Here is a 21527-nt window from a genome sequence, read left to right as displayed (position 1 = left end):
GGTTCTGTCATACACTAAAATGATGACTGACCTTCTCATTTAAAATAGTTAAGATAAAGCCAAGAGTTCAAAAACTTCAGAAATAAGTAGTGTGAATAGCATATGATTATGACTAGCTATATGATTATGTTATTTACTACTGGTACCTGAATTTTTAACTGAGAATTTCTAATCTAAATTTCATTTAGAAAAACGGTAAGACATTTTGCCTGTCAGAATGAGTTCTGTTTTTTTCTGAAAAAATAATTTTGGATGCCAAAAGGAAGCTATCTTCAAGTTCTCTCTAAAGAATTCTTAAATGTGAAATAACCTGAAAGAATTTTTTCAGTGAATTTGTGTTTTGATCTTGCTTTCCATTGTAGTAATTACTAAATGCAACAAGTAATGCACGTGCTGAAATAGGTATTAATGAAACATGAGAACCCAATTCTTGCTAGCAGTAGCATCACCTTTTTGGCAATGTCAAGATCTGCAACTTGGTCCAAATGAATTTCATACCTTCTTAAATTGTTTTATATCCATAGCAGAAGACAATTTAAAGTGACTTTTTGGAAATTAAAACCTCTGGCAACAATTTTAATCTCTCATTACATGTGCCAGTTCAGAGACCTTCTGTATGGTAATTCAGTAGTGTCTATAGTCCAACCCATAGCTTCCTGTATTCAAGAAATAGTCCTAATATAAAAATCTAGCCTCAGATTGCTGTGTATGTGAACTAATAATAGTAAGAGGACTTGGTAGGAGTATATTATCAGATAAAATTATTAATAAATATTCATCTGATGTATTGGAAAAACAGGCATATATCTGCATGTTTGGGTTTTTTTCTTTATTACTCTTAATAGAGAGATTACTGGACTTGTGCACTGTTGTGTATTCATTTTGCTAATATTCTGTTACTATACAGCTGTGTGTTTCTTTTTCCCTAATACAAACCATGTAGCCTTTTCTGGAATGCAAAGACAATTATCCCCTATGTAGCATCGAAATTATTAACACATAATAATATTGAGTTTGACTAGTCAATGTTCCATTAGAATATAGACTCTAAAAATTAAGGTGTTGGGTTATAAAATGAGAGACTGACACATATAACCTGCCCATGCTCTCTTTTAGGGATAGACCTACCGTTTATGATGATGCCCCACCCTCTGCTTCCCGTCAGCCTACCTCCTGCTTCGGTTGCAATGGCAATGAATCAGATGAACCACCTCAATACAATAGCTAACATGGCTGCAGCAGCCCAAATGCACAGTCCTCTTTCCAGGGCAGGGGCTTCTGTTATAAAGGTAAGAGTCATCTCTGAGACTTAGAAAAAAATAGCTTTTTGTGGCTAACAAAAACATTTATAGTGACTTCCTTACGGAAGATAACAGAGGCAGCGAGCTTATGCTGCCTGTGGCATACCTGATCTGCTGTTCCTGATAGTGCTTCAGTCTGAGGAATACCCATGACTACAGTTAAGAAGTTAAGATGCTCCGCTTTACAAATCTGTAATGTAATTAAAACCAGATACTAACACTCACTGGAGGCTAGGGGAATAAGCAGTGCTGCATCTGTTAAAGCTCAAAAGCTATTCTAAAATGTTTAAAATCAAACTTAATGTTATACTTAAAAGAAAAAACTGTAGAACATAACAGGAACTCTAGTGTGGTGCAATTCCATAACAGGTTAGTAGCAGAGAAAATCATCAGAAGTACCTTAGTGAGTACAGTCTCTGGTAGCCACACCTAAATTTCCTTCTGACTGGATAAAAAGTGTTTATACTTTTGAAAGGCTTCTGATAGTCTCTTCCAAGCAGGTTGTTAAGAAAATTTCATGCCTATGTTGAGAGGTGAAGTCCTGCCACACACTAAAACATATGTTGAGACAAGAAATTTTCAAAGTAAAAGTATATAGGATCAATGCATGTGAAGGGTTGGTGCCATGGGATTCTCTAAAACAGTGTATCCTCTTTTTATTGAGCAAAAATTAAGTTTTATCAATCTAACTTTTGTGTGTATTTGCAGGCAGGTGCATGTTGTTGAAAAATTTAGTCAGCTTTGAAACGTAGTTATTTTAGTCCATTTTGCTTTGTTTTTAAATGTATGAGCCTATAAGGCTATCTGTTCTGGAAAGTACATGTCTTTCTATTTTGATATTTATGCTCATTTACACTTACGTATCCCCACCATTCTGGAATCCCAAAGTTCCGAGTTGCTTTATTCTAATAACTTTCACTGATTTGCTGAACTCAGTCTCTCGTATCTTTCTTGTAAAACATCTTAATTATAAAATACTGTTATTTTATCATTGAGAAAGTTACTGTTGCCAATATTACAGGCCAATTGTGAGAACAAATTAGTTAGGATTGTGTTGTACTTTCTATTGTCATAGCTTGCTGCTGCAGGAAATTTGTTTCTACATCAAACAGGGAAAGAAACTAGTAGTACACTACCACATTTTTATTTTTTATACTGGTATTTAATGATCTCAATGTACTTTCAAAGAAAAAATGAAATCTCTTTAGTCACCTTACTGTAGAATAAAATACTATGTCCCTCTGTTGCTGAGGTTCTGGAGATCTTCCTTTTTCTTGTGATGTTCTTCCTGGCCCTGAGCATCTCCAGAATTGTCTCAGGTAGTTTTTCTTTTTTTACTGAGACTCCACATCCAAATAAGGACAAATGTTGTTCTTAATACTTTGGTTTTGTTTACATTTTGTTTTCTTGGATTCTAGGAGACTGGTAAAATTCAGGGGGGTGTTCTCCAATTAGAGACTATTTAGGATTAAGATCTATAAAAACTTCTCCCTATCATCAGTGTATCTGCACAGTTGTTGACTGGATGAGGGAAATGTGGTATCTCTGGTGCCCAACTGTCCATTAGTTAATGCAAGTCACTGAATTGTTAGAAATTAATTGAAGTTCCATTCATTTCACTTAGTAACCTTTTCTTTAACTGCTCAGAGACCTCTTGAGAAAACTATAACTTAAATACAGCAGTGGAATATTTGTAGCAGCAAGTGGACTGCATAAGCTTCGATTATATTTTAAATGTTATCAGTATCTCAAAATGAAGATTAAATATGTATTTGTAAACAATGCTAGTTCTTTGTAATATAAACTACAGTTTTTCCAAAGAGTCGGGTTTAAGGATGCTCTTCAGCAGACCCTTGCTGATGCTAGTTATTCATTTACAGCTATTTTTTCCCCAACACCTGCACTAGAGGATACACGACATCTCCACAGCAACAGTAGGTCTCACCAGCACTCTAGTGGGAATTATTTCCTCTACATGATGTAGAGGAAAATACACCGGTAGCTAATGTGACAGAGGTAAAGTGTGCATCCATTGCTCTGTTACTCTCACCTGTCAAGTGGTGCTGCATCTTTCTCTCATTTGTTCTGAGTGCTGAAACTCTAGATGAATTTTATTACAAAGGGTGTGAGGCTTCTTTTGTCCTTTCCTTCCCTTATGTACAATCAACTAGCTCTGAATGATGACTAATTAAGATGAAATCCTTGTACAAAACGAAACATGTAAAATAAAAGCATTGCTGCTCTTGTTATCTGTCAGCAGTATTACTTTTATTATATGATGTTATGTAAGTGCATTTATTATGTACAAAAAATGACTAGTTTTAGATAGACTGCAATTCCAGCATTGTGTCATTACTTGAAATGGGAGAAATGAATCGAATATATTGAATGTGTATCTATTTCCATACTCTGATCACTGAAATACCACTTGGCCTGTTTCCTATAGGTGTGAGAATCAGCTGCTTTATAAAGGTTTTGAATGAAGTCATTATGCTTTTTATATCACGTTTGCCATTTAGAAATAAGCTGTTCTACCAAGATATGCATGATCAGCAAAGTTAACATTTAGTGCTCCAGAAAGAAATGTCATAACTATGAAACTTGATTTCTTCCTGACAGGAACACTATAAATTAGGCAGGCACAATGGCCCGGCTCACAAAACCTTCTTAGCCATCTATAGTATGATCTGATGTGATTATAGCAGCATCCGCTAGCAGTGCTGTAGCTATGGCTTTGACAGTGCTCCTGAAATAAATCCAGTCTTTCAGGGTTTTACTGCACATCTGAAAGAGCTTGCTCTGTTTGAAACTTGGCTCAGATGGTTCTGAAGAATCTGTATAACTGAGGGTCTCATATGGCAAAACCAAAATTTGACAGCAACACTGACTTCATCACTATCTCTGTTCTCCCTCTTGCGTCTACTCTTCTCTTCATTCTTTTTTTCCAGAGCTAGTTAACTCTGCAATCCAGTTACTGGCCTAGGCATAAGATGCTTTGCCAGCCTGCTCTTGAGGACTGGTCTGGGGTGGAACTTAGCTGAAGTACACTTGAATCACGGTTTAGACTAGAAACAGTAGTGAATAAATGTAGTAGTTTGCTGTCATCCAATGATTTTGTTCCTGACACTCAGAAAGTGGCGATATTTTCAGATCTTCAGAGGCTAAGTTTGGATGGGCCCGTTATACAAAAGAGAAAGGATTTTTCACCAAAGTTTATACAACAGCTCAACTCCAGAGAGCAATAACTACGTAACATTAAGATTTTTATTTTACGGTGGACCTATAATGAATACAATTGATTATATAACAAATCAATATGACTGTTAATATGCATTCATAGCATATTATAGAGTTTATCGTAAAGGAACTGTTAAGATGCATGCTGAGAACACAAATTGAATAGAATTCTGAAAGCACACCTAAATATTGAAAGATCATTTAAATTAAATTGGGTCTAAAGGAGTTGAGACCTCACAGCACATAACATGGACAGCAAATGCACGAAAAGGTGTCGCAGCAAAAATGGGAATAGCTCTTCTGTTTATTGACAGTACTTTGTGACCTCAGAATCAGACCATGCCCATGTAACAACTCTCTGTCCATAGTGGATTGAAGCCTCAAGCTACGGATCCTCAAGCTACTTACAGTAAAGGCATTAGGAATGTTAAAGTAGTGTCGTCAAGCCTTAAGTCTCCATTTATCCAAGTTAAGCCAGAAGAGGCTTATAGGACTGAAAAACATACTAGCTTACACAATTTCAGCCAAAAGGCGGGGAGGGGGCGCAGCAGAGGTTTGGGGTTAGGAAAGTATAAGCGGGGCTGGCAAGAGCCAGGTTTCTGGTGCTGTGACTATGCGAGTCCTTGTATATTCACTGGAAGGCCACTGTCCCAGGTGTCCTTTAAAACAGGTTGGTGGGAGATGCTGTCATTAGGGTGGGCTTGAAATTGTGGGAGCCGAATCCAAACCAGGGGCCTTAAGCTGCTCCCTTTTGTGTTGGATATCAAAAGAGTTCTGAGGGTAATGAGGCAAAATTTTATCCCAGAGATTTGAGAGGCTCTTTTACCATTTTCTCCCAGTTTTTCCTTGCTTCTTGTTCTATTCACCCCACATGTTTTGCACTTCCCTTGCTCCTCTTGGTCATGTCTCACCCTTCTTCCTCCATCTCTCCTCCTTCTCGTTCTCCCTCCCTTGCCTTCTGGCTCTCTAACAACCTCTTCTGAGCTGCTGAGAGATGTGCTTCTCCTGAGTAGGAGTATTTCTGCAAATTGGTTTCCTGCTGTCCATTTTTCTTCTATTGTCATTCCCTCATGCTTGCTGTATTTCTACTTTTCTCTTTTTTTTTTTTTCCTCTTATTCTTTCCACCCTTATCCAGGTCCCAATTAGGAATAAATGGCACATGTTTTGAACGCAACTGGAAAACCCACAGAAAAGTTAAAATCTAAGACAAATGCTTTGGTTCAAAAAAACCTAAAAATAATAAAATCTTTATTTTTATATTTGAAATTTTATTTCTTTCAGAATTTCAACCCAATGTACTTTAGAAACAAACCAAATCCTCCCCTGTCGTTGTCCTGTTCCCCCCCACCACCCCCAAAAAAGGGGGGACACACACATTGTAAGTGAAATGCAGTGTTTTGTTTTGATAGAGAACTGAAATCTTGTACTTCACATCAACTCTACGCAATTTCTGTCTGAATATTTTGGTCTACTGATAGACAGAACAAAGCATTATTTTGTACAGTATGATCTAGACATGCAGCAGAGATTTTTGAGTCTCCTTTTCTTTGTGTTCTGTTCTTCTCCTGATTTTGTGGGAATGTTAAAGCATTTGTAAAGGATGTATATGACATGATTTTAAATTCCCTAAAGAGAATACAGATGGGCTGTGTAATTATTGCTGAGAGGTGCTATTTTCTGTGTGCTGTACAACTCATATTCATAATATTTACCTGACAGCCAGAAAAATGTGGCCATCTCAGAATACTCAGAAACAATTCTTCTCAGTATAAAAACATTTCTCGTTACAGAATTTACAACATTTAATTTCACATCTCTCTGTACATTGAATTCATTCTGAATTGTTTTCAGAATATTACCAGATTTATAAAATAAAACTTCCATAGAATTTATGTTATTTTTCTCATTATTAGATTTATTCTGTTGCATTTCATAGCATGTGTTCATTGCTGGCAGCTTATTGCTGAAATGGGTACTAGGATATGTTAGGACAGTGACATGTGAGACAGAGTAGTTTAAGTTTGTTTCTTATGAGGCAGATTTTTGTGGCTGTATCTGTGGCAAAGGAGAAGTGAGTGTGCAGTTTTGTATCTTTTCATTTACTGATACAGAAAACTTACTATGTTGGGAGATATTCAGGTCCCTACAATTTGCATTAAATATTCTTCTCATCTCTCCTCCTTTGAGGGGAGGCATATCCCTCTCCCTGCAATGCCAAGTATGCCTTGCTTGTAAACACCAAGGCACCTAGTTGCTAGGTTAAAGAGTAAGCAGTGAATATTTATTTTAAACTTGCAAGTGGAAAAAAAAAATACAGCAAGAGGCAAGTATATCCCTTTTTTTGCAAAGCTTGCAAGGGACTATTGTTAGGCCAAGCACATGCTAGCTTTTTGTTCTGGCTCAGATCTTTTTAGTATTGGCTTAGCCATTTGCATTTGTACTTAATAACTAATATAGCTGTAAAGTAGATTAGATATAGCATTGTCATCGTTAGTCCTGGGAGTGCCTGCCTTTCATTCAGTAGCAGCACTGGGTGAAACAATTCATAGGAGGGCTACAAGTAGAAAGTTTCCACTGCAAGATCCTTTGCAATCTTAGTTGATACTATACTTCTAGATTTCAAGTAAAATGTAAAGGTAAAATCTTAATATACAAGTGAAGATTGCCATAGGTTTCACAGTGACTACTAATTTAAGAAATGGTGAAGAAGGAAGCTCTTGTTTGGCTGTTTACGAGTACCATCCGATTAGCTGTGGTTTTCTGTTTGGCTGAGCAGCTGGCAATTAATGAATTGATAGCAAGTAGTCATAAGGTAATGGAATTAGCAAGCGAACATCTGGTATTAAAAATCAGTAAATGTAGAAGACTTTTTGTGGTTTCATAAATTTGGTGGGAAAATAATTGCCAATTGACTACAACTGAAACAACTATAAGTACACAGTGAAAAAAACTGCATTTTAAATGGCAATGTATATTTTAAGTGAATGACTTCCCGATACACTGCAAAAGATGAATGGGATCCAGCTGTCTTTCAGACATACAGATCCTATCGTAGTTTTTAGACCAACTGTTTACCTTGTTCATCTCCAATTCTTACAGCACTTGGAGATACTAGAAGTAGCTCAGAAGACCAACAAGTCATCCATACTCTTTGCATGTGCCCATTTCCAGACTGAGATGAGTCAAAATATAAACCTAACTGCTGTTCTCTTGCGCAGAAACAGTAACTCTAACCATCATGTTTCTTGTCGGCCACTGTCCAGCATCATTTCAGATTTAGCACAGCTCCTGCTTATTGTGTCAAGATTATTCTTTTTCTTTGAAAAGTCTAAATGCCAATTATGTATTGCTTTTCTCAATAATGCATTAGTTAAGGACTGTAAATTTTAGAACACTATTAAAAATGTACTTGTTATTAGAATTCAAATAGTATCAACTAATGTCAATTGGAAAGAAATATGTGTCTTAGTATTAACTGAAAAAAACCCCAAATGTTAGCAATTCAATTCTTTGCTAACTGAAATTGTGTTAACTTTTCTTATTCTTCTCTCTTATTGAGGATGGATTTCAGCCAGGGGGATAGGAGCAATGATACCAGAGGCAAGAAATTGTGGTAGTTTTGGATAGGAGGTGAGGGGGTCTACAACCAGTCTACTGGCTGACTGCTCCTGGCTTCACAGACCCCTCCAGAGAAGTGACGCTCTGGTTTCTAGATTTTTTTTTTGACTGTGTAGTTCATTTTGAGAATCTGGAAGGTGATTTGACAAGCACTGGGAGATCGAGGTATGGCACAATAAGCATACCAGTGGAGAATGAGTGTGCAAATTAATGTTGGAAAATTTATTCTGCCAGAGCCTATGAACTCTCTCTTTTGCCGATATGGTCATCAGCTTTGAATCTTACAATAGCTAAAAACTCTAGTCTAGACCTAAAGACAGTAGAATCCCCGTTTTTCCTTCCTCTCTGTTTCATTAGCAAGATCTGGTGAATTTCAGCTCTCCTGCCACTGCAGAGCCCTATAGAGTACAGAAGCAGCACCTCAATTAAATATGAAATACCAAGATAAATGTCTGAATAAAATATCCAGGACTCAGACAAACTTCCAAAACCTGCTTGTCAGCAGTGAAATGCCATTAAATCCTCCAGGAACTCATTAATAGATTAACATTTGGAAGAGTAATTACAGCTAGATTAGAACTGAGCATAAAGAAAAATAAAGGAAGATCCAGCAGCATAATTTCTCTAAACTCTTGACACAAAGCAAAGATCGATACTGTGAAAAAAAAATCAGAGGTAAGGAATTAAGGTCAAGATGATTATGTCAAAAATAGGTAAGCTGTTCATATATATTTCAAATAAAACTAGTGTGGATGCAACTGTTATGTAGTGTTTCATATTATTTGTGTGGAATACTACCTCACAGGGGATAGAAAAGGGATATTGAGGTGAAATCAAGGATGTATCTGGAAATTGGATGAGTTGATGACTTCAGTGCCGTTAACTTAAATCACAACTAAAATTAACAGTGTCAAGCTTTGTAGCTACATTTTCTGAGCCGAAGCAAGACACTCATCTTTAGTGAGACAAATATATTACCCTTCAAAAGGATTAAATACTGCAAAAGTCTTTTTTGAGAATTTATGTTACTGCTCTGTAAAGGAAAGAGAAAAGATAAGATAAAGTAGGTACTATAGTTAGATAAATAAGTGAGATCTTGAGAAATGTTTTCATTTTTCATAAAATTTTCACAATCTGTAAATTTTGTATATATAATTCATTACATTATAACCTGGAATATGAATCTTGCAAATTTATGAATAGGAAGAAATACAAATGGAGAAAATACTACTTTATTTAGAAATGCTTCTCTGTTACTGTGAGTATACCTGCTGTAGAACCAGGCTGCACAACAGTGTGTCAGTGGGAACTGAGCTATTTTCAAGAGGAAGAAAAAAATAAAATAAATGAAAAGTAACAAGGTTGTAAAATACATAGATGAAAAATAAAATGAAGTCATCAACATGTAAAAAAAAGTTAAGATTTTAGATTTGCAATTTCCCTATTTAAATGCCCTCATTGATTTGTTACAAATACTGTTAACCCTGTGTTTGGAAAATGGTGAGGACATTATCACTTGTGTTCTCATTTGTAATAAAATAGATTAACTTGCTGTGAAATTTTAACTAGGCTGAGACACAACAGTAGCTACCTAATGAACCAGAGCACATTGCTGTTAAGTAGCTAAATAGATGCATACTGATTACAGGACTGAAAAATGGATCTGTTTACTTGCAAAAAAAGAGTCTGTTCATAGTGTTGTTCATGACAGTAGGAACAGTAGGATGGTAGAAATTCAGCATCACATTTCCACACAAACATTTAGGAATAGACAATTTCTCGATCCTTATGGAATCTTACATGATGGTACTTTATCCTCATTTGTAGTACATATGATACAGAGAAAATTTCAGCTCCTTTGTTGCTTATAGGGAGAACTGTATATTCACTGTGAATGTAAATTTTTGTAACTGATAAGACATTAGATGACATAATCAACTAATTCTCTTAGAAAGTGATTCACTATGTGATTAAGAATGACATTATTATTTGACATTTTTATTTCTGCCTGAACATTTCAAAGCAAGTCCCTGAGTTTGAAGGCAAATTACTTGAAGCAGAGATTATTTTATAGCAAGAGACAGTGGGAAATGCAGTTACCAGAAGGAGCTTGAATACTTTGCTTTTCCAAATCATCAGCTTTTGAATTACTCAAATAACTCCTATTTAAGATGACATATATGGTTGTTTGTGTGATATATAAGTGTTAATTCATAGTCATATTTGTTCATAGTTGGTTTTTTTTTGGCAGAACAGTTGGCATGTCCTCTCCTTGGCTATTCATCTTCATGGTTGCAATAGACAATGAAATTTACGTCAACCATGTACTGTTCTGTAAAATTAATCATTTCACAGTGATATCTTAATTGTAAATTGGGTACTCTTTGTGTAAAAAGAGAGGAAATAGTGCCAATGAGAACTGTTAAAACTGAAAATCCAGGCAAATAAAATTAGTCAGAGTTGTAGCCTGTTAGCAGTAACCTATTTGGAAGCTATTATTTACATGAAGGTAAAAGACACATAGTATTTATAAGCTCAGGATTGCGGGTATATGATTCATCACTTACTTAGGAGAATACTTCTTGGAATGAAAATGTGACTTTTAAAAGCAACTTAATAAGCAGCCTATCCACAGAGTAAGTCCTGACTCTCTTTTACTCTTCCACTCATCTCAGCAGCCTCTAAAACCACTCTTTTAGAGGCCAAGAAGAAGAAAACACAGGAGACTTCAAGATCAGTGACTTTGACTTTTTTTCTGTGAAAATTTGTTTGTTTAAAACCATTCAGTTTTCAAAATTTTAAGAACTTGTGACTCAACATAATAGAGTCATATCTGTTAAAACTTAATAAACTTTTTAAATTAGCATTCAAAAATACTGCGATTAAAAATATCCCTTTAAGATTTGTTAGTTATTGTATGTTCATTAAATAACAGATAATTAGTGAAAACAGATCCGTTGAGGATTAACAGCTATGTCAGATACACATCTGTTACCTGATTTTGAGGCTCAGTTGTTATTTAATGTACAATAACTATCCTATTAAAAACACATTCAATGCTATGTTTTCATGTGATTGGAATAGGCAAATGCCACCTCTTGATATTAGGAAGATCCGATCTCACATTCCCTTTGCATCATTCTCAAATGTATCTATAAATATGAAGATGAGTGTGGTTTAGAGAGGTGGTTTTAATGGCTAACAGAATATTCTTAAAATGTTGATCTTACTGCCAGTGTTATTAATGAATTGCCTCAGTAGGTTATGAATGGAAGCTATTATGCTAGCTATTTATAATGGAACAACTATTAGAATCTACTGTTCTCTTCCTAAAGCTATATTATTGATTTAGGATACTGTCTAGCAAAAACTGCATAAAAAGTTCAGATGCTTTTGAGTTTAGTTTCAGAAGCACATGGTAAATTGCCACCAAGTAGCCAGATTGCATACTCCTAATGCAAAATCTTTGAGAATAGGTTAGAAAGGCAGAAAAATTGCAAAGTTGCTTTGAGACAACCTCCCCAGATTACACTGTAATTGTGATTTTCAGTGAGTTGGAGGCAAAAGGATCTCCCTTTTTAAAAATAGAAAGTAATATTTCAGTTCTGAGTTTCCACAGGGAACAGCTGATTGCAGGGGTGAGGGCAGCTCCAAAGATGCAATTTCTGGAATGCTGTAGATTCAAGCATCTCCTCGTTAGTGTCTCTCACTTGGAACTACATCTTCAAGGACTTGTAACAGAGGATTTGAAACATAGAAGGAATTTTAAGTTAAGAATATCTGGAGTATCTCAGACCATGATCTGCCCCTTTTAGAAGATACTAATTTTTTGTTGGTCCTGGGAACAGGAATGAAGGGTACTGGAATTTTTAAGTAATTCAGAAAAATTATACATTTGGAAGTACTGGGTTGGAAGGGATCTCAAGTGGTCATATAATGTCTTACCTTTCTCAAGACAGGACGAATTATTACTTATGCCACGCTTGTCTAACCTGTTCCTGAAGATTTTTATTAATGAGAATTCCATGGCATGTTCAGGCAATCTGCAAGTACAGATACACAAAACTGTAGAATTTCATTTTGCTAAATTTTTATAATTTCTTATCCTTTTTTTCTCCTTATCTAAAATACTATGTATATACTTAAATTAGAGGTTAATATCAAAGTTTCATGTGCAAATGTACACATAAGAATTTGCAAGCACAGGCTTATTTTTGTTAGCCAGTGATGCTCTTCATGCAAAAGTGAAGGTCTTACCAGTACCACAGCTTTTAAAATTTATCTGGGTGCTACTGTGAGAAGATATTGATGTAATTTATTCAGGTACGAATTCTAGACAGTTTACAAATTTGGCTGCATTTAGAGCCAACTTAGTCCAAATCCAAATTGTTTATTTGAAATGTGACTCATATATGTCAATTTTATTATCTGTAGATTAGAAGTAGCTTGTGAAAACAACATGAAAGAAAGTTCTTATGTTTCTGTGTGTGAAAAAGTTAGAAAATAGAAAGTTACCAAAAAAAAAAAAGGTGGCAAATGCTATGTTGTGACACAAAGGATGAAAAGCTATGCCCAAATGCAATGCATGTAGAAGGCTATACTCTTTTAGGCTATAGATAACTATACTACTCTTTCAATGTGAGTTCTGTTTGCTATTTATTTTGGAAAGACCATTTGTTATTGCTATTTTAGCCAACTTCATTTTTTCATTGAACTTTAGTGAAGTTCATGAATCAAATTGCACAGACCTTGTTTTATTTCTGTTTCAAGGAAAGGATTCAAGACAGCCCTTCTCCAGCTCCTTCTCTGGAAGACAGTCAGCGGCCTGGGAGCCACGCTTCCTCCCATCAGAGCAGCAGCGTGTCCAGCTCGCCGTCCCAGTTGGACAACACACCAGACAGAATTGGTTAGTACTCTGCAACCTCACACGTCTTCACAGTTACTGACCTCAAGAATTTTAGAAGTTTGTTGAGGCAAATATTTCTTCGCTAGGAGACTCAAGAAAGCACTCACCTGCTAAAAAAGAACCCCAGAAAATTCATCGCTATAGTTTGTTTTATTAGGTTCATCCCTATGCAGAGCCCAGCCCCTCAGATTTATTCTGTGCCAGTATCCACCCATGCACAGAAGATACCACCCATTCCCTGGTATGACCACCTTCTCTTGCATGCTAAAGTAAGAAAATGCCTGTGAAGGCACCTAGAGTTGAAAAATAGCAAGATATCTTTTTCTTTGTATGTATGTCAGAAAAGTCACAGATTATATGATGGCTTTTCTGTTCTAAAAACCTCCTCATGCCCACACATTCCCTCATCCCCACGAGACTGAGGGCTTTCTGATTTTTTTGGTCTCTCCACCACAGCTTTCACAGCCTGTGCTTTATCGATCTTGTGTTTAAAATGCTAATTCAGTCTAGAGGAAGTTTAGATCCTATTCTTGGTGCTTCCAAGAGGGATCTAGGGCAAGTCAATTAACATCTCTTCACGTCAGTGTATGTCAACACTGTTGTCTTCACAGTGACTGGAGCCTATGCAGGCATTGCTGAGCTAGATTCAAACTACGAAAACAGTGCAGTCCATGTAAGTCAGGGTAGACTTCACTGCCATCGAATAACTACTCAGCTGCTTACTGGGATTTTGCAGTTTTGACTCTGGTCCATGCGGCAGCACCATGGCACTACATAGCACAGTTGGCTCTACACAAACTAGTCAGTAGAACCTGAACTACTTTGACTAAACATGTGCACACACAGGGCAGAGACTAGAAAGTAGATTCTCCTCAGTTTATTCATATGTAAAATAGGGCTAGAAATATACAAGACAGGAAATGTAGCTTCCTATTTTAGTGAGAAAGAGACTTTTGTCCTCACTGGGGCTTTTGAAAGCTACTGTAAGTCTATTAATAGTAGTTGCACACACTGCAAGCCTCTGGGCTCCAGAATTGGTGCTGAATGTTTTTTAAAGAAAACTAGGTTTTATTTATGTTGAACCAACCATTTCTCTGTGTTGAAGTCTAATGCTTACTGTTGTAAAGGTATTTACATATACGTTGTATCTATATAAATATATACATATTTTTACTTTAGCAATTTCAAAAAAAAAAAAGAAAAGCTTTCCGTAAAATGTGGTGATGAAGTTTTTAACAAATGCCCTCACTGGAATAACTTTAAATTCTGTAATTGGTTAATTGCAGAGAGGGCAATGTTTTAATCAAATAAGAACAAAGAAAATATGCATCGTGAAATCATAAACTTAACACCTCTCACTGATCTTGGAGGCGTTAAGTAAAGAATTTCTTTCAGCAGTACAGTGTATTGTTTTTTTGCTGTCGTCTGTCAATTTGTGTTACTATCTGTCAATCTGTATTTGTTAAGCTTGCTGCTTTATAGATAACTAATACTTAAATGTATTTTTTCTCAAAATTATTTCTGTGAAGTACTTTTCTAATTAGTTAATTTGAACGTTTCATAAGAAAGCACATTCATCTCAGTAGTCATTTGGGTTCTATCTTGGTATCTTTGTTTAATCAACTTGGAGCAAATTTGCTTTTGCTGCGTATTTTACTTGGCTTTAAGTGCTGAACTGGGACAGTGAAATGGTTGATTATAGACAACAAAAATGGTCAATTGCTTTAGAACTTATATGGTATAAATAAATGTTAAAATACCAAAATATTGACAAAGAAGAAATATTTAATATTTTTCTCTCTTCTGACATTTTTTACTGCAGTGTTATATAGCTGTGCACTCATGATTTTCGTTTGTTTTTTTTTTTTTTAGCTTTGCTGACCAACAGCAGGGAAGGAGAACTCATTGATCAAGAAACTGGGACCAGCCTAAAAAAAATACAAAAGGAGAAAGGTAAAATTACAGACTTGTTTTCTGTCTCAGGCATTTAATTACACTTATTATGTGGGTTATTCCTTTTTTTATTATTCTGTATGTGCAATGGCATAATGTTATAAATTTGAGAGCTAAATGCCTAATTGCAATGAATAATGTATCCATTGAATTTACGCGGCGTTCTTCTTAGGAAATGTAAACAATCAGATCTTTGCTTCTCTCTGTTTATATAGTATGGGGCTAATGTTTTACCGGTCTTTTGCCTCAATTATTTATGAAGTTTCTAGCAAATATTTGATTAGTCACATGGTATTGTTTCTTTGCCTCCAGGGGAAGTGTGTGCAGACTACTTTAATGCTGATATGTAGGTGAGGGAAATTTTTTGTGTCTAGTAATATTACGTTACCTCACAAGTGACAGGCAGGAAGGGAAGAAGTGATGTTTGGCCTGTAGTGCTTGTCCTGTAGGCAGAGAAGTGCCTCCTCTGCTCGGTTCTCCCTGCAGTGATTGTTGGGTACTGGAGAAAGTGAATACGTTGATGTATGCAGGTGAGTTCCAGGGAGGTGTTTTAGTGACAGAAAGCCTGTGGCATCTGGAGCTGCACATCGAGGAAGAAGAAACCATTTTGTTTCCATGCAAATATAACAAAAAAATAAATCATATTAGTAGGCAAGAAGTTTATTCTGGCAGTACGTACAGAAAGCACCATACAAAATGAGTGCCTGCAAAAAAAAGAAGATGGGGTATTGTTAAAGAAATAAAAGAAAACTGAAGGTAGGTGAATACTGGAAAAATACTGCAAAGGCATATACTGAGGGAGATATTAAGGTTTCAGAATGAAAAAGATGTGAAGGAAAAGAAAGAGAAGGAAGTGACCAAAAGAGGAGATAACATAAGCTAGATATACTTATAAGTCTACTGTAAATATGAACATTTTGTCATAAATGAAAACACAAACTGATTTATATTTTGATTGAGGTGATTTTAATGTATTTTCTGAAAAAACTAAAAAGACAGATATGGACAATTTCATGAGCTACGCAGGAGAGAATTTTGGGGCTCCGTGTACCCTGTGGTTCCAGAGTTACATACAGTTATTTGAGCAGATTCATAATTTTGTTTGATCAGCTCTGTTACGTAGACATCTGTGACTGTTCCAGTCATGGGTAGGAAGAGCCTGAAACTTCCTCCTTATATTTTGTATTTTCATCCTCAACTCTCTCTGTTCTTGAAAGCAGAAGAAGCTGTTTTCTATTCACTGATTTCTCTAGACATTTAAGCACTTCCCTTGTGAACCCCAAAAGAGCCCTTTTGTGCCATTCTGAGATAATTTTCTGTCTGGATCATTGTACTTAAATCCTTCAGTCTTGACTGCTGTTGGCATTTATGGACCAACACCAGAGGCTGAACAGTTATCAACCCATACCTTCATTCCTAAGACTGTAGTAATTACATAGGTGAGTATTTCATCTAAATCTGAAAGTGTAGTTGATTGTAATTTTGTTGAACTGTGCATGGTTTCTTGCCACATGTTTGGTCATTTTTTTCAGCAAAACAATTCACTATCCTATGAAGTTCAAGGATGCAAATCATGTAGTTATTGGTAGTAGCAGTCCTGTCACTTAGGATCAGTGAAGGAAGGTACAGTTTAAGAATCAGAAAAGACAATTCAGAAATCCCAAAAAATGTGAAAATAATATAAACCCCACCACCTGTGAACTCAATCCCCAGGCTCCTGTGGTCATTGAATGTTTCTTGTAACGTGTACAAAATCACAAAGATCTGATGCTAACATTTTGTGCACCATAATTCACCTTAAGATTAAAGTTGTATAGGTTTATTCATTTTCTGGTCTACGTTTTTGCATAGTATTATCTTCCTTTAATTGATCATGTACTGGGAAATACATCTTTATACATGTGTTACTTCTGCATGCACTTAGAGGATTTTTTTAGGATGAGCTTAGTATTCAGAGATGCACCTGCATCAGAAAAAAAGGACTTCAAAATCATAAGACATTTTAAATCATAATTTTAAGGATAGAATAAAGTTTCTGTTTTTTCTACTTGGTCTGCACGGGTCAAGTTTTTCACTGAAAACCTGAGAACAAGACATTATTTCTTTTTGTTAAGTAAAGATGTAATTTTCAAGTAACCCAACAGCTCCAGAACCAAAAGCTTTTGACAACATTGTAGTGGGGCAAATGCTGAAATTTTAAGGACACCAACGTTGTACATGCAACAATTCTGCTTTTGGCAGTGTGAAAGACCTTTATTATAGTTCCTGTAGGAATCTCTGTTTTATAGGATACAAGCACCCAATAATTGTTGGACTGCACCAGTAGGACGAAGTCAATACTCTGCTTCTGAAAATCCCCAGCCAGTGTGTGCTGGGCCTTTCTGTCACCCTATACAAGTGGTGTTATTCCTCAATGAATTGTCTCACTCTGGTATAGATTCTTTGTTCCTAATACTACTATTATTCTCTCGTGTATAATTGTTTTAGGCTCTGATGCACCTCAAATACGTTGATTGTTTTTCACAGTCAAGATGTGGACAGTCAGTCAAGAGTGTGATCTGTGCTGAGTTGCTCAGCAAAAAATGTACATGTAATTTGTATACAGAACAAGCTTTGTTTTTCAAAACCTGCCATTACTTTTACTAAGGCAAAATATATTTACCATGGAAAAGATTTTCAAAGTTATTAAGAAGGAATGTAGTTAAAATAAAAGTATCAACATTTATTAAGTATGACAAGTAAGCGGTTTATACAACCGTGGCAAACATATGTTTTCACATCTGTTTTGAGTAATATCATCATGATTTTAAAAATGATTTATAGCTCTGCAGGCCATAAAATGCCAGCTTTGCTGTAAGTTGGAAGTTTTCAAACAACAAAGAAATTATTGAAGGCATATATCGAACATGTTTTTGTGTTATACACCTTGATATAACTTCACAAATCTGAGCACTCTGTAACAATTAAGATAGCAACAAGTGAAAATGAAGTAACTAAAATTTAGCAGTAGTGCTACTTATGTGAAATCTTAGCGTAAAAAACAATAAAAGTTATTGTAATGTTTATAGGCAAATACTGTGACATCCCTCAGGATACAGAGGTTTTGTTTTCCATGTCCCATTTTAAGTGATCTCAGCACCAGACAAAAATGTGCCACTTTGTTCTCATCAAAGTAACTTCAAGGTAGTTAGGGCTGAAGGGAATATGGCTTAGCAGTTTTTCTTTAAAAGATAGTTAATATGAGGTGGTTGCAATTATGTTCAGCTGTTTGCAGGTTTTGGTGGGGCAGAATTTACAGAATTAGTGGCTGTCTCAGTGCAGAGGGGTTAAAGCCCAGTTACTGACCATACCTTTAAAGTTTTTTTCTTTTCTTTTTTTTTTCCTTTTAAGGTATTTTAAAATTTTTAAATCTCAATTACTCTGCATCCTTTCATCGTCTTTTTAGGAAGTCTGGTTAGGCTTAACAGTAGAGGACAACAAAGTCAGACATCTTTATAAGTCTGCAGTTGTTCTTTTTGTACAAAATACATTATTGTACTTTTGTCAAATGTCTTTAGCCATTATGGTGCACAAGCATTTTGCCTGTGCATCCATGTCAGAGTGTGAGTGAAAACCATATGAAGAGTCATCTGGTACTTTATTTTGAAATTGCTAGTGAAAGGAAACAGAATTAGAAAATCCCCCACAGAACATAGCCCCAAATGTTTACAGAAACCTGAGCACAAATTGTTCCTGATTGTGCTTACTTGCTATGTCTGATTTTAAGCAGTTACATTTTACCTGCACCATTGCTCACAGAAACTAAATTCTGGATTCATTTGCCTCAGTATGTATCTTGGAAAAAAATCTCTATTGTGTGGGAAAGGATTGTGTTTGACACAGCTCTGTATAGGCTTTATAGAAACCGCCATATGAATTCTGGCATTAGGAAGGTTAAACGAGCCAGAAAAGAATTTGGCCATGCCTTCCAGTTGGATTTAAATGCCAGTACAATTATTCTGTTTGACTGCATGACAAGAAATATTTCAAACTCCTCATACAGGATGGGGTAGTAAAAGGCACTGGCCCAACTCTTGCCACAGGGAAATCAATGGGAATGTTCATGATGTCTTCAGTGGGAACAGAGTTTGGCCAAAGCCTGATATTTTGGAAGATTGCTCCCCCAGCTAAGACTCCTGGCTATTTTTCCAGACAGGAATGGTACATGCTCCCAGACTGTACAAGTGCTGTTCCCGCTGGACCATGCCCTGAGCTCTCTGCTCTGACTTCAGCAGGCGGCAAGCAGGACCTGTGGGCCCCGGAGGACCATGATGTGCTTTGACCGGGTGTTCACAGGGGTGTTTGGGGCGCTGGAGCTGCACTCCGCCCAAGGTGAACCAGAGTAAAATTTCGGAGGAAAATTTCATAAATGACTGGTATCTTCAGACTTAACCATTGTTCACGCAGTCTTTGAGTAGAAATAAAGATTGTATTTGTTAAGTGATTTGCTCTGAATTTCCCAGAGCTGCTCAGTGGTGATGCTGCTGTCCTTTAGCCCAGTTGTGTGCATCTTCAGGGCACAAATCTGGACTCAAGGGCTATGTCTCATGTTTTTGGTAGACGGCAGTCTCCAAAACTGTGCATCTGGCAGCTATCCCTTTTCATTTTATTAAAGAACACCTTTCCCTTTATTACTTCAAGGAAATGGGAATTTTGCATCATTTCTGTCAGCTGAGTGAAATATTTTCAGATGGCCAGAGTCTATGGTAATGAAAGACTAACTATATTTATTTATTGTATTTCATTAGCGGAAAAGAGGTTTTATGCTGTTTAAATTAATCATTGCCAAAGGACTGGGTTACTCAAAATGTGAGGGGAGGAGAACAAGCAGGTGCAGAACACCTGAAAAAGCAACAGGCCCCGGTGGTGGGGGGTGTCCTCCAGAGAGCGGACTTTTCCAACAATTAATCTGAAAGCATCCAGATGGAGAATGCAAGGAATAAGAAAGAGAACTAAGAGTACGAAGCTGTACCGTGCAGCGTGTATACAAAGTGTATGATAGGTGCCAACACTTCAAATGTTCACCATGCTGTTTCTTTGACATATCAACACTTGCATGTTAAAGATATAATGAGAAAAAAGCAATTTTCTTCATGAATGTGCTCATGAATCTCCTCTTGGGATACATGAAAAACTCTGCAAATTAGAAGTGAAGTCACGTTCCTTTTGGTATCTAAGTGTGTGTATTAGAGAGCCAGGGGTCATTTCATAAGCAGTGGATGCAATAATACATGGGTCTAAAGGTTGCAAGGGTTTCTTTTTCCAAAAACCATAAGTGACATGCGCAGTGCAAATGTTCACTGGAAAATTCAAAGATATTTTTACATTTTCTGTCCTCTGAGAATACTGAAAGATAAGAAGCACAGTGATCTATTCTGGGTAAAGGCTTTTTCCACAAGTTTTTTTTTTTTTGTTGTTAAATTTAACCTGCAAGTGAACTGACAACTGTTAAAATGGTGGCCTAAGAGTATATGTGATCTTTCATCAGTCAATCAATCAGCAAAAAAAAAACCCAATCCCATGAAACCAAGGCAAACTCTTATTAACACTTAGATTCACAATATATGTAAATAGAAAGTAACAGTAAAGCTTTAATATTTAAAGGGTGTAGACTCATATCATTATGATTGTATGTTCAACCATTGCTCAAACGTTCATAAATACAGGGCAGTTATGCAAGAGATGTTAATGAAGTATTCCAAGGTCACATCTTTTACATTAAGTTTATATTAGATCTTTATTTGCAGAAAGAATAATTTTTAAGAATGCATTTTTTCTGAAGAGTAGAATACCTGCTTCGTAATTACCTTGGCAGATGGACCAAGACAGTTTCTTACATTGATATATAATTTAGTAATATGTTTTATTTACTAGATTTCAGTGTGTAAACACTACAAATTATATGTCTATATAAACATGCTGAAATAATGAAATTTTCTTTACTGAAAAAGCTTTGGACCAAACTTTTAGTCAGATGTTCATGTAAGCCCATGGAATAAAATGAGCAAGTAATAACGAAGTAAAAAGGAAATAAGGTAGCTACTCTCCGAAGTCAGGTTGTCTCTTCAGAGTTTACCATTTCCACTTTTCCTCCAATACTGTGAATTGCGTTTTAGGTAGGTCCATCTTCCTGAGCTATATCATATTTGAAAGGCATTAAAAGGGGAGACAAATTGCTGATTGGCTCCTAGTGTCCTAAGAAAGCTTTTGGATTAGGCCCAGGGATCTTTTCCTTAGAGTTAGCCCTTATATTAAAACTGACCCTTTGAATTCTTTGATGCGTAATACCTCTGATGCAAAGTCATTAACCTGAAAACTGCAGTTGATGACATTCTTGATGTCTATGAGTTTAGTAAGTTTGCCTTCAGTCCTCATTACTGGCAGTAAGATCTGAAAAATATGCATCATGAAAGGTTCCTGTATGGTTTTCTCATGTTACAGAAATCCTTGAGATCTCTGGGAATGCGCTGAC

General features: G+C 36.2%; 1 protein-coding gene across 1 annotated transcript in view; it reads left to right on the top strand.

The window, feature by feature from the left end:
* Positions 1-21527, top strand: part of LOC104169217 (dachshund homolog 2-like) — a gene marked incomplete at both ends in the record, with an annotated part of 46120 nt that overhangs the window by 1889 nt on the left and 22704 nt on the right. The window contains 3 exons of the mRNA XM_009710068.1: positions 1117-1289; positions 12928-13063; positions 14936-15013. Coding sequence (XP_009708370.1) covers positions 1117-1289; positions 12928-13063; positions 14936-15013 — 387 coding nt within the window. The remainder of the gene's footprint in view (positions 1-1116; positions 1290-12927; positions 13064-14935; positions 15014-21527) is intronic.

Source organism: Cariama cristata, unplaced genomic scaffold (assembly GCF_000690535.1).
Source record: "Cariama cristata isolate BGI_N322 unplaced genomic scaffold, ASM69053v1 scaffold37321, whole genome shotgun sequence".
NCBI classification, from domain to species: Eukaryota; Metazoa; Chordata; class Aves; order Cariamiformes; family Cariamidae; genus Cariama; species Cariama cristata.
This window is presented reverse-complemented; position numbering and strand designations above follow the sequence as displayed.